The 14,811-nt window shown below is 40.3% G+C and overlaps 1 protein-coding gene across 1 annotated transcript in view; it reads right to left on the bottom strand.

Moving 5' to 3' along the window:
- The window catches only part of GAS6 (growth arrest specific 6), a 41,584-nt gene that overhangs the window by 18,486 nt on the left and 8,287 nt on the right, over window positions 1-14,811 (bottom strand). Inside the window, 4 exon segments of the mRNA XM_032679331.1 lie at window positions 538-657; window positions 2,135-2,257; window positions 7,961-8,023; window positions 8,745-8,769. Of these exon segments, the coding sequence (XP_032535222.1) occupies window positions 538-657; window positions 2,135-2,257; window positions 7,961-8,023; window positions 8,745-8,769 (331 nt within the window).

Below are 14,811 nucleotides of genomic sequence, written 5' to 3' on the forward strand. Positions count from 1 at the left end.
CAGCTGCTATATCTGCCAACCTTCACTAGGGCCCTTCTACATGTATTAATATTCAGTCGCAGTGAATTTAGCCATCTCTATCTGTTTTGAATTCATTAGCTGCTGCACACATCCAAATTTAGAAAAATAAAATAAGAAACACACAAAGAAAAACAAATGGCTCATATACTACAGCACTGTGAGACTGGAAAGAATCATAACAATGCATTTGGCCAGCACTTCCTCCTCTCAATGTCAGGATATGAGGACTGATCGGCTAAACCAATTTAGCACAATCCAAGCCACAAATCCTCTGTGAATCATGCCTGTGTTAGGATATTGACAGCATCATGGTCCACTGCTGACAAGCCCAGGCGTGTAGGCTGGCTGGAGCACCCAGCACAATGCCAGTGGAGTACAGCCAACGGGAGCTACCAGCAAGTTTCTGCTGGGCTAGGGAGCAGACCAGGACTGTTCAGGGCAACCCAGCTCTCCAAAATGCAGGCACAAGTCACCAAGCATCCCCTGAAGCAAAGTGAGAGTCCCACCAGAACTTACCTTCACATATTTTGCTGTCTTTAAGAGTGTAACCACTGTTGCATGAGCAACGGTAGCTGCCTAGCTTGTTGAGACAGACCTGGCTACAGCCACCGTTCTGCGTTCTGCATTCATCAATATCTACATCAAAATAAAGTGTTAGTCAGCTTTTCATCTCTGTGAATAATCTGGAGGTTGAGAGTGGGATAGGCACTGGGAAGCAGAAAGATCAAACAAGAAACAGTACTACAACTGCAATGCAATGACTACAAAAAGCACAAAGATTTCATTCAAACACTTCAAGCACATTAGCTCACTTGTTTAATAAAACAAAAAAAAAAAAGAAAAGGCAGTGTAACTGAGCATCTCCTTCACAGCTCTGAGAATGCCTGTCTTTAGTCACAGTGGAGGTGAAGTTCATTTGCATTTTATATCATAACCAAGTTTTAAAATCATACTATGACCAGTAAGTTCAGGATGAAAGCTTTAAATAAACAAGAACACTATATCCTTACTATTACAGACTCATGAAAACACAAAAGTTTTAAGTTCTCAGCTACTGAGCACCATGTGCCTCACTGAAGTTGGTAGAAAAAGCCAGTAAAATCCTAGAGCCTTGATTTCACCCTTGACCTACCTGCTCATTATGTCCTGCTTATCTATGGGACTCTAGAGTCAACTGATGATAGAACATCACATGTTATGGAATTCTATAGGAAAATAAGGGAATATGCTTCAGACTGATTATTGTCTGAGCTCTCAAAGCTGACTGGATACTGACTGGTCTGCTTTCTGAATTGCTTAAATGTGCTCCTTGTGAGTGACCCTACAATCTCACCACAATATTACATGAGAAGGAAAGGTTTTGGATCTCTTGCTACCTTGGTTGCCACAATTCTGGACTGGCTGAATGTGACTTCTGGCCATTCCTTACCTGACAGGAAGCCTTGCAGGCAGAAGGGGAAAAAAAAAGAAACCAGAAAATAGGAGGAGGGAAGATAATTTGTAGAGAAAGCCCTGTGGGTACCTGGCACTCCTTGCACAAACAGATTCTGTCTGAATATTTTCTTTGGAGGTGATGGAAATATACCCTGGGATATGTGGGATTAAGTGGACGTGGAATAACGTCCTACTAGCACGGAGGCTTTAACAGACTAATTTCATCACTTTGTGTATCATCAGACTCAGACTCCAACTTGCTGACTGAAAGTCATTGTTCCCACAGCAGGGATGCTAGAGGGCAGGTGGGCCAGCTTCTCTGGCTCTGCAGTCTGATCTGTTACACCAGGGTTCACAGCAGCATCTGCTGCAGTTCTGCTTGAAAAGCAACTACAACTCTATTTCTGCTGCCCCTTTCAGAGGGGTGGGACAGAAAGTCAGAGCCTAACTTCTTAGATTACCTTGCCAAGACCAAGCTAAGCTCCATTAAAGTCATATAAAAATGTTGATGTGAAAAAATTACCTGAGTCAAAGAAGGGTAAAAACATGAGTGGTGTGTAATCCAGGTTCAGTTCTGTGACTTTTGAATTGTGCAGCACAGTATCAATGACCATTTGAGAATACAGCAAAACCCAAAACATCTTTGTTACAAGTATAAAAGATAATGAAACCCGATTACCTTTTTCACATGTTTTTCCCTGCCAGCCACGCTTGCATTCACAATAGAAGTCCCCCTTGAGATCCTCACATTTGACAGTCCCCTCTTTGTGACAAGGATCAGGAGAACACTGGTTTGGCAAATCTGATTTACATAAGGAATAAAAAAGCCAAAAAAGAACAGAACAATACATTGAAATCACTGACAAGCAGGAGTTTCACCCTCATTAGAAGTTGGGAAGCTTAAATAGTAATGGGGAATCACTCAGAAATACTCACAGCTGGCAAAACTGGAAGCTAATTCTTAATGCTCATATGCCAAACAAGGTGTGCCAGGAATTTTGCAGAGCACATGCAGTGGAATTCATTTCATTGCAAAACGGAGTGAGCTACCACTGCCCTTATCTGAAGGGCACATCCTGAAAGAAACAACTCAAAGTAGCTCATTTTTAAGAAAGTTAATTCTACTCTCCCTAGTTTTGGAGAAAACAAAAAGCAGTATCAACAAAGTGGGTACTCTTTTCAAGTACTTTTGGTAGTTCAACTGAGGATCTTACCAGAGCTGATAGATTTGCAGCTAGCAAATGTTTATATCTGAATTTTTGTCAGAGTTTTTCTATTATGTAGAATGAGAATAAAAAAGGAATACCTGTGAGTTAACAGCAAAGGAACAGAAAACCACTAATCCAGTTTACAGAGAGCACAATGATCCTATGGGGATTTTTAAGCCAGGTTTCAATACCTTGCAATGAGTTTTCTCATTAGAAAGAAGCAAAAGTGTAGTCATCACTCTTTGGGGAGGATTGGAGAAAAAACCTCAAACTATTATCTAACTACTCAACGAATGGAAATCACCCATCTAAATTCACCTGCCCACCTATCTGCAAAACACACAGGGACAGTGCTTCACAGAGGTAACTAAAGGAAGGATGAAAGAATACCCTTGTTCCCACAAAAAAAAAGAGTTGGTAGCTATCATTTAGTAGTAACCTCTTAACAGTAGTGTTCTAGATCAGCGATCTTCAAAAACATAAATCTGTTAACTGTTTCCACAACTTTAACCAGAAGGAACAGTGCAGAAGCTCATTCTGTAGATTGCAAAGGTCACCTAATTCAAGGGCCTTTCTTTTTACACGTCTCCTCCCAGCAGTGGGGATTGCCCAGTGGGTACACAATAAGCGAGCAGCAGCAGCAGCAACCCGTTTCCATACACTGGTTCTGCTGAGACCAACATCCAGTTCAGACTCTTGATGATATTCTGAAACATGACCTGTGAACTGATGGGCATATAGGGTGGCAGGGGGGCTTTTAGGAGAGAAACTAGTCAAAGATTAGCAGCCCCATCAGACTTCTCAAATTGAGAGAATTAAAGACTCAAATTAACTTCTACTTTTGTCAGGATTATACTGCTTCTACATGTCTCTTCTTAACTTCCACTGTGTGACCCTGTAAGTCATCTTCATGACAGGCTGCTTTGAAAGAACTTTCAACATTTCTATGAGGGCAGGCAGAAGCAGCTCCCTTTGATGTCACATGAACAGCATTTTTGTTTGCACTGACTGCCTCAGATTTGAATCTTAGTAATCACAGGATGGTTAAGGCTGGCAGGCATCTCTGGAGGTCACTTGTCCAACCTCCAGAGGGCCCTGCTCAAGGAGGGCCACCTACAGCCAGTTTCCCAGGACCACGTCCAGAAGGCTTTTGATTATCTCCAAGGATGGAGACTCCGCAACCTCCCTGGGCAACTTGTGCCAGTTCTGGGTCACTCTCACAGTGAAAAAGTATTTCCTGATGTTCAGGCAAAAGCATCTGTGTTTCAGTTTGCTCAACAGTCTTTTGCGCTTTTGGTTTGCCTTTTTAGACAGCCATTAAGAGTTATGCTATTTAGGCATAAAAATATGGCACGGGCATATGCTCAAATTTTGGACAGCATTTGTTTTAGAGTTATCAAGAAAAAAATGGTCAGCTTCTTGGGCTGCACTGCCCGCTGACTGAAGTTAGATGCCCACAGTGCTGCAGTTTATTCAGATTACCATAGAGTACTAATTTCTGATTTCTTTCCATCTATCTCATGGGTATTCTTTTCAAGTACTTTTGATAGTTCAAATGAGAATGTTACCAGAGCTGATACAATACTATAAAAGTTTTCACTGCTCCTTTCTCTGTAGGTATTTAGTTGATCTTTGGACATAAGAACCGTCTAGAGCAAGTTCAAAACTACAACAAACATTACCTGTCCACTACGCATATATTTATAAAGGATCCACTGTTCTTCTGTAGAGGACTGACAAATGCCAGAAACCAGGAGAAGATTGGCAATATCTGTCATTAAACATAGTGGGCTGAATCAAGCAGAACAAAATAATCAAACAAAGAAAGGAGGTCTATAGAAGGCCATAAATGATCACAAATCTCCATAACTGAAGGAATTTCCATTTCCAGTTATGATTTCATCTACCTCTATCAAAATGAGGCCAAAACACAGTGGTTCCATCCACTCTCTCATTTCAGGTTCTCCTCTGTAACCTGCACAGCTTCAACCTCTAGCTAGGGTCATGCCATTCAGAAGACAGGCATTTATCCTGAGCCTCAGTAAGGTGTCCCTTGTGGGCAAGGGAGGAGAGAGCCAGAAGACTGACAGGGAAAGGAGTGTGACATGGTCAAAGAAATGCCCATTTTCAGTACTTCACCTTCATGCTCAAAAGCTAGTGCCTGGGAAAACTATACTGGAAAAGCATGAATACACAATCCCAAAAGCCTCACCAAAACAACTATCCTCTCACTATAAACAAGGCCTAATTTTCTTTATTCCTCTCCACTCCAGATGTGCAGAGTCAGAGCAAAGCCACAGCCAAAGTAGAGGCCAGGCCATACAAAAGAAAACACAGCTACAATCTCAACATCCACCTGCCATTCATCTTCTGATGAATCACTGCCCAGCTGACACTCTACTGGAGGTGGAGGAGTCGGGGAAGGAAAGGCCACGTTTAGGCAGCAATGAGCTATGACAGAGCAGGTCTGACCAGGATATTTCTTTTCCTAGACAGACCAGAATGTGTGTACAGTAAACAGAATGGTCTAGGTACAGTAAGCCAAGTCTTCTTTTTTTTTTTTTTTTTTTAAAGCTGCACAAACCAAGCCTCCCAGATATGGCAGTGTTTTCAAAATCTCAAAACAAATCAATAGGGTTATGCATGACTTATCTAGTGTACCCACAGGTTTCTGATTCTTTCCCTCAAACTGGATTCTGATACGTCTTGCAGAGCCAGATGGTAATAACACTGCTCAGCAGAATAGTAAGCTATTGCAACCCATGGTAAATGGCAGGAACAACCAAGGATGTTTTTATCACATCAACACAGTGCTGATAGTTTGCAGCCTCTTATCATGAGAGGCTGAGAACATAAGACACAGTCTTACGCTCCTCTGGTGGCTTCATAGCTGTATAATTCTACCAATTTCATAAAAGGTGCTCCTGGATTTAAGCAATCACAAAAGAAAATGGTGCTTTTGTTTCCATTCATTTACACAACAGATTTAGTAAAGCTGTTCAAAGCAATGATGAGCATGACCTTTTTATGTGCTTTGAGCTATGTCTGATAGCACATAGGTAGCTCATAAGTGGACACAGAGAATAGAACTACCAGTTCCATTTTTGAAGTCTTGTATGGAAACAAGACTTATGTCTGCTGACTTCCAGTTCATTACTCCATGCTATGAATTTATTTTTTGATATTCACAAAATGGTGCATAGTAAAACTTCCTAAGGGAAATGTTAGGTTGTGAAGATTATGACAGTCACTACTGAAAAGCAGGCACGTGACATAACAAAAATCTCATTTTGTTTTTTAAGGCCACATGAAGCCTCATTTCCAAAAAATCCTGCACAATTTTCCAAAGTCTTGCAGAACCAAATCCTTAATTCCTAGCTGACATGCAGGATTTTTTTTAGAAAAATATCCAGATCTGCAGACCAAAGTACAGGTGTCTGTGTGTAAAGTAAACATCTATCTGCAAAGCAATTGTAAACACTCACTGCAGTCGCTAGAGATAGTAAATAAACAGTCCATACATGGATTCAGGTCTCCCCAGAGCTGGCACAATTTGGTTGATGGAATCCCTCTAGAACCAGAGGAGATTATCGTTCCACTGACTGTGATGGGAATACTGCTCATGTAGAACACTGCTAGAAACACCTGCATCTAACTCTGAATCCAGAGCTGAATCCTACCTGTAAACCTGAGCTTACGAAACTAGGAATCCTAACATATCCTGCTAAGCTGTCTAATCACTGTCACAGTTAAAATTTCTACCTTATTCCTAGTATAAACTAGTGTAGTTAATCACTCTCCAGCCCTTAGGCTGTGCAATGTCTTTGTACACCAGGTTAAAAGAGCCTTCCACTAAAAGAGCCTTGTTTTGAGGGGAGAAGGCTGTTAAGAAACAAAATTTAAAAGCATCTTGCAGGCACAAAACCACAGAGCCACAGTCTTTTAGCAACATCTGTGAAAAATTAAGAGGCACACTGGAACTGGCTAAGTACAAAGCCTGTCATTCTTCCAAGTGCGTTTCAGGTTCCTTTCTGTTACTTCTCCTGTGAATCGACAATGGCTAGCCAAAACTCAGCCATTTTAAAATCTTTTAATATTTTAATGGGGGAAAATATTATCATTTTCTTTCCAAACCACTGTATATGAAATGGCAGTGAGTCCTAAAAACAATTATTCAGCTTTTATTTTTTCAGATTTTTTCATTGCCAACCTTTAGACTTGCATTTCTAAACCACCGTTTAGCTGTTTGGAACAAGTGCTCCCAGTTGATACAACCATTTTCATCAAAAACTCCTGCCTCTGCCATGCCACACACACAAGTAAAAGTAAGCATTCAGCCTCATACCCCACTTTGAACTAGCTGGCACGCTGCAGCTGACACAGGTACCACAAGTCCAAGAATTCCCCGTTCAGAGCACTCTTAACAACCATAAGTGATACTGCTAACATCTGTAAGTGATATGAGGGCAATTCTTCACATACCACTTACCAACCCTGGAATTCACTCTTAAAAAAGGTTGCTGTAATGTAGTTCATAAATGTGAAAGGTCAACTAAATCCTGATCCTGCTTTGGTAGCACTGGTACCAACGTATGACTAATCAAACTTGATCACAATAAAAGACTGAAACACAGGGGTAAAAAGAAAATAAATATACATACATGTGATTTTTCTCCCCATTTGTTCTGCTCCCAGGACATATTTAGAACACTTATGCAGTTTTATACCGTTAGCACTGCTAAGCTTCAAGAGGCAACTAGAAATGTATTAGAATTCCCTTCACCCGCTACAAAGTTATCAGTTTGACTTCCAAATTAATTTGAGTTTTTAAAGTTTGCAATATTTAAAGCACAGTCACATGACACGTGAAATTCATCTCCTTAATGTAAAGAAGGCTGTCATGAGCCTGAGTTTGACTTTAAGCTTTTCTTAATGTTCCTTAATAGAGTGAGCCAAAGTTAGCATTCAAGGGAATAGAAAATGAAAGGCCAAGAATAGTGTACAGCCTTACGTACATCCTACTTCTTGTCCCTCTTGCTTCTCAGTTTATTCAGACCTTGGGAAACTGGTGGGAAAGAAACTTGCATCATAAAATACCAAAGTACTAAAACGTGACAGCAAGATGGCACTAGGTTATAAATGGAAAAGATTTTGTTGGTGGTATGCAGTCTCAAGCCTAGAGAATAGGAAGACCAGTACTAAAATACTATCAGAAATGGAGATGGTTGAGCTAGTACCACACCTTCAGACAGAATGAGAGAACATTTAACTACAATATACAAACCAAAAATGCTTACTATGAACGCATGTAAGGAAATCTGGACTTCTTGTATACGGCGACCCATATTTCTGAATACAAGCTGAAGAACAGAAAATAAAATCGTTATTTTTATAATGACAGGACAGCACTTCAAAGCATGTAAAGTGATACCCGGACTGCAAGGATTTGGAAGGTGGATGCAAAATCTATGCAATATTATAATCTCCCAGATGCCTTAAAGTTCTTAAGTTCATTAATTTTTTTTTTTAGCTTTGATGTACAGCAGTTATAAACCATTTGAAGAGGATGATCACTTAACCAGATGCTACTACGATTCTAGAACTGTGATAGTAGCTACTCAAATTTGACCAACTAAATTTCTTAAAATACCTAAAAAGCACAAAGATTTTTTTTCACACCATGACTATGATACAGCCAATAAAATAAGTCAGTGGTTCAATAAGTAAAGGCACCTTTTTTTTTAAATACAGAGATTAGTTAATAACTAAGTTAATTAAAATGGGAAAAAGGTAGAAAACTACAAATTACTTAACAACACTGCAAGCCACAGATACATATGCAACATCAAGATTTTAACATGCAGAAAACATACAGAACATTATGTATGCGAATGTACACGTAAATAAAAAAACACACCTCAAAGTACTATAAGGAACATACACTCTACAGTTAGCAATGCATGTTTATTGCAATCAGATTTCCATCACGTTTCTTAGCAGAGGCTTCAGCTGTAACAAGCTCCAGTGTTAGGCATCACATACCAGCACAGCCACAAAGTAAAAGTAAAAGCTGCAACTCACCCAAGTATTTCGGGTAAAAATATTCCTGTAGAAAGGGGAAAAAAAAGGCAAAAATTTATTGAATAACATTTGCTTCTATTGTCATACTATTTAAGAGCTGCTGTTGGTTTGGTGCTCTTGCATGACAGTTGTTTAACAAGTTCCGAATACCAACATCCTAATTTCTTTTTATTCAGAACGAGAAACACCACAACATCATACATATATTTTGTCATCTGAAAAGGAAAGAAACATTAGCTCCAGTCTCAAGGTATTTTTTGATGGCAGCTGACCTGGTCAGTGGCAGTGACTGAGCATGAAGCCCCTTACCCACCAAGGGGTAAAGGTGCTAATGATGACATGAGATAGGGGCAAAACCCTCGAGGGAAAGTATAGGATCATTTAGTCACCCAGTACGTCCTCCGAGGCATTCTGTTGATGCAGACATTGGCCAGCACGCTAGCACCACAGTCACCCAAAATGAAAGGGAACCATTTGCCCTTCCAACAAGCACCCTACAACTCCCACTACAACACCACCCACTGCCATACCACCCACTCCATCATGGAGAGAGTCTGCTCAAAGAAGGGAATAGTGACAATTTGCAACTGAGGGGAAAATTGACATTTGTTAATCTAAAACCAGTCTGCAAAGGGCATTACCACTGCCTTTGTGGTACATGGTCATGTGTTACTGTTCCCTGCTTTGCATCAACAAAGTGCAGCCATACAGAGAGAGCAGCCATTTGCTGATGGGATGTGGATCCACCCCTGCATGTCAGAAAACTATTGAGCCTGGTGAGGCCTTGCCACCCACAATTGCTTACACCAACACAGAGAAACAGCAGGAAAATACAATTGTGCTGCATAGAAGGATGGGAAATTGGCTGAAGTTGATCATTGTATCACATTTTTAAAAAAAGTACAAAAATTCATGGCTAAGAAAAAGTATTTCTTTCCACTTTTATAGTGGTTTTCATAATGTATAAGTCACCGGTTCAAGCGCTGTTAAAATTGTGACTGGGGCATGCAATGAGGAAAAAACTTATGGATTGTACTGGTGCTTAATTTTTTTAGTTAAAATAGACCACTTCTCAGCTAATTGTGAAAGCATTTGAACAATATAATTCTCTTTCATACACCATGAGCAATTTTCATATAACACTATCTTCGGTGAGACTGGGACAGTAAATACCCTGCATTCTACAAAATTAAATTGGTCTATACAATGTGCAAGGTAAGAAACTATTTTATCTTCTCCTCTAATTACAGATGTTTGGATAGGCTCATGCATTCTTACAGGCATGTATAAACAAGAGAGACAGGCACATGCCATGATTCAGTTTGATCTGGACTGTCCAATGCAATCAATTGCATTGCTGTCATTTACCAGAAAAATCAATTGCTTCTGACAAATATGCCCCAGTAAATGAAATGCACCATGTAAATATTCAGCCTAAATTATCAGAGCACCAACAAAGAAGTAGAGTAGCAGCTTATACTTATTTTCAATTCTGACATGAGCGTAATAGGCTTGGCATCTTTTGGGGTTGAGCTTTGAACTGTCTCTTTGGGTTAACATAGTGTTGAGCTCAGAACTCACTACAGTCCCTGTTCCCTATTTTTTTTGTTTGGTTTTTTTGTAGTTTTGGAAAGGACAAGTCAAAAAAGTGTAGTCAAAATAAAAATAAATCCAAGCACTCTAAGTATTCAGGTGAGTGTCCAGTTGTACTATTAACCACAAGCTGAACTTTAGCCAGCACTTCAGGAGAAAAAGCTAGTGGCATGTAATAAAATATTCAAAACATTTCTTTCATTAGTTCTCCTTTTCCAATATACTTCACAAGAATGTGCAGATGTGTTTAACCACCAACAGGATAATCCAGACTCTGGCAAGAACAACTGTTTGGGCACTCACAGAACAATAAATAGGAGCTTTCATATTCATGGCCATCAGCCTAATTGCTCCAAGTCAGTGGTGGCAAAGGCATAAAACTTCATTTTCTCCTTGACCTCTGATGAATGAGTTGAGTGCTAGAAAAGTGGTATAGAGTTTACTTTTGTACAAATAACCCTCTAAATGCAAACTGACTGTATATTGATTCAATGCCAGCTGAACAGCAGACAAGTGAAACTCCAAGACACGGTACCATGACAAGCTTCATTTCACAAGGTACATAACCAAGGTAAGTGATTTAAACAGGGGGCTATTAATAGAAATTTAACCCTTCTTTCCCCATCTTCCACATTTACTTATACAAAAGCACTTGCTGATCAGTAGCACTTCACCAGGTTTACAGGACCTGCTGATACTACCATTCTAAAATAAAGCAATGTGATGACAGGTTCTAACATTACTCATTCTTATATGATTAACTTTTCATATTTCTCTATAATCAATTTTTCTTACAACACGCTTTTGGAAATACAATGACAACATATTTCCATTCAGCCAAAAGATTAATCAAGAATGAAGGACAAATGATCTCACACCTTGAGAAAAGGAACTTGCTTAAACTGAAAGTAACAGTCCCTTTTCAAAAAATATCAAGGAGAAGTTTTCTTAGTTAAAAATTCAAGCTGTGCCTAACTCCACAATGCCTTTTCAGTCTTCTGTGCACTACTAAGCCTTAATGACTCCCAGATGTCAGGGAAGATAAAGATCCTACACAGGGTCAAGTCCATGCTAAAAGCATGAGACTTATCTTCTCCTCACCAGAAGTGTTCAATTGTATTTTCATGATCCAACAAAAATGCCAAGAGAAATGCTTTGAGGCTTGCTAAGAAAGAGTTGGCAGAGATTCTCTATTAGTATTCTGCTGATTTATCAGCTATCCACCTTCAATTTCAGGCTTACCAAATATATCACCATCCAGAAAGCACACACAATTCATATGATCAAAACATAAGAAGTTATTTAACTGTTACTGCTGGGGCGGCAAAAATCACGACAGAACTATGTGTTAAATTTACAGCTTGGACTCTGGTATAAAAAGTCAATGTTTAAATGTTGTCAGCCCTTCCCCTTTGGATTTGCTTTCCTAATTACAGCTGAAAATAAAAGCAGGAGAAATGGACTTTTAAAATATAAAGCTATAAACAAATACATGTTGGACATAAACATCCTGTGGATAGGCTGCTGTACAGACACTGACCTCACCAAGCTCTTCAACCCATCTGTCCAGTAGCAATGTCCCACTGCAGGCAAGAGGAAGACAATACCTTGCAGAAGCACCAATCTCCACGAGAGACCAACAGTCACAAATATAGTTTCAACAACTCCAACCTCTGGGAACGCTTCTACCAAAAAAAACTTAATGTATTTGCACCCCTCTTCCTTGTGACCCAACATACCTTCTGTCTGACTGAAGGTATCAACCAGTAGGGCTGGGCTGCCAGAAGCTACAATAGTCAAGGGCCTGGCAGCAGGACACCAACAGCCCATGGTGTCCCAGGAACACGAACAGTCCTTTTGTAAACTACATCTTTTATCTGCTGTAACTACAGCTCAAATGTAGTATGAGCTACACACCACAGCTGTCACCCAACCATGAGTTCCATGTCATGTGCCATCCAAAGTGCAGCTCAGCAGAGAACTCAGGTAAAGAGGGAGAAATAGGAGAGACTGAAGTGCCTAACATCTGCAAGTCTCCACCCTTTCAGTGAGGTGGAAAGCACAGCATGAGGCCAGTCTCTCCAGGCAGGTCCTGGCTTGCTTACTTCAACTCAGCTCGAGACCTTTCCCTTGCTGTGCAGGAGACAGTTATAACAGTAAAGCTTTAAGCTCTACAGTCTCCACCCCTTTCATACGAACACATGCAGGAGCAAGTCTTACGATGGATTAATTATTAGCTTCCATGGCAATATTGCAAGACCTAAGAATGCATGCTTTTATTTCAAGGTGGAGTGACACCAAGCATTTTTCAAGGGGCTAAGATGTTCCTCTCCCACCTACACTCAGAGCTTACTACTACTACTACTGCAACAGCCACTACAACACTTAGCCTGGATATCTAAAATGGAAAGAGAGCATAATTTTAAGTGTCCTCAAAAAAAAAAACTAACCCAAGCAAACAACCCCCAAAAACTCCAGGTTGTTAATTTTTTTATTTGTGGTTTTTTTCCTTTCAAATGTTAAGAACAGTTTCTCTTGGGCCATCCCCACAACATCCTGCATTGAAACAACTGAGGAGAACAGCAATGTGAAGGAAAGAATTCATAGCACAGCTGTGGCATTGAAAGGGCAGAATTACCTATGTCAGCTTTCCTGCCAGAGGAAAGCAACATTGCGACTGGGGTCACCATCTATTTTCAACTCTATGGCCAAACTCTCCCTTGGTGGTAAAATCCAGAAGCGAGTGAAATTATATAGGGTTTGCATTAGCCCTGCTGCATTTTTAGAGAAGATGGAAAAACACCAAATCAGAACAAGCGTTAACATGAGTCACTGTATAAAAATAGCCCTTCTGAAAACATAACAATGACCCTGTCAACACCAGGAAAATGTTCTCACTGTTGCTTTAAAGTAATTGGCAACTCTGGAGACCTCAGACAAAAGGGCCTGCCTACTGCTTCTGTTTGTTTTGCTTGAGTACTAGGTCAGGTAAGACTGATCAGCAGAGAATCTAACCCAAATCATGTTTGAGCTCTGGAGGCCACAGGTAGAAGACACAGTTTACAGGAGGACTGCTCATGTTCCTGGGCATCTGGCTCTTGGTGGTCTTGCTTGGGCAAGTGGGGTGGACCAGAAGGCCTCCAGAGGTGCCTGTCAACCTCAAACATCCTGTGATCCAGTGACTGCAGCACACTAACACTGGAGCATCACACTGACTTGTGTTAGCAACAGTGATTTCTAAAAACTACTTTTTTAGTTACCTAGTTACATCTTAGAGAGTAGCAACAACTCCCACTTTATGCCCTTTTCTTATTTCCATATAATGACTCTCCCTTTTCCTCTTTCCTTCATGACTGAATGTTTGTCTTGGGCATGGCCAGACCTCATTTATAAATGTACTTCATGTTTCCACACTGTGGGCCTGTTTAGAAAGATACTCCTTGCAAAGAAATGACTGCTACCAATCACAACAGGCTGTACCTTAGTGTTTGGCAGTTTTTCAACTGTTACAACCTGAGAATGCAAATCTCATTAATGCTCGAGAGCTCTCTCCATTTTTTAAAACTCAGCCCTAGACTTCCGATACATAGCAAATCTCATGCTATCTGTATTCTCCATGCAAAGAGCAAACAGAACTTCTCTCCACAATTTGCCATGTGAGGCTTTAGAGTAGCAAGCAAGTCACGTTACAATCCAAAAGCAGTCTCCAAGTCTCATCTCCTACCACCCAAGTTACAGCTGCTTCAGGTAGATTTCAGATTTTGTGTCCATTTGCCAAGTAGCCACTTCACACTGTCCAGCTATTCTGGTGCACAAAGACTGTGACTGCCCCTTCCACCGAGTTGCTGAACTTCTCAAACAAGACACTTTCAAGACCACACTCTCTAGCATCAGCCCTTCCATAGAGACTAGGTATCTCTGCAGAATCCTCAAGTTTGGAAATAAAGCCCATCTACTGTCACAGCTTCCCTTGCCCTTTTCTGAGAAGCAAGACCATCTCCCAATAACTTCCTGAGGTGCCACTTCAGCAAAAGGTGTTCCTCTGCAATAAGGAAAAACTCACTGATGAGTAAAATGCACAGTTATGGGGGTGGTAAAAAGTAATGAAAGGAAAGAAAAGAAGAAAAAAAAGTTACTGTATGTCACAGACACATTAGATTTTGTGAAGATGCAGGGGGCACTGAAAGATAATTTCTATAGATGGCCCGAGGCAGGGTTTGATTAGACAGTAATGGTGTGAAATGGATGCAACTGCTGCCAAGTACTCCAACAAAAATCATTTGTAGAGTGATTCCAATAAGTTGGTTGCATATGCTTTTAAATTACTCTGACTGCAATACAATCATGAATGCCTTGAGGTTTCCTCCATTGCTTTAGGACCGAAAGGTTACTTTCCCTCCAGCTGTAATAATGTGCAATTTCAAAAGATCTCAATCTGATGATAGACCTTCACTCAATGTTGCTTGTTTGGATC

This window comes from Chiroxiphia lanceolata, chromosome 2 (assembly GCF_009829145.1).
Source record: "Chiroxiphia lanceolata isolate bChiLan1 chromosome 2, bChiLan1.pri, whole genome shotgun sequence".
NCBI classification, from domain to species: domain Eukaryota; kingdom Metazoa; phylum Chordata; class Aves; order Passeriformes; family Pipridae; genus Chiroxiphia; species Chiroxiphia lanceolata.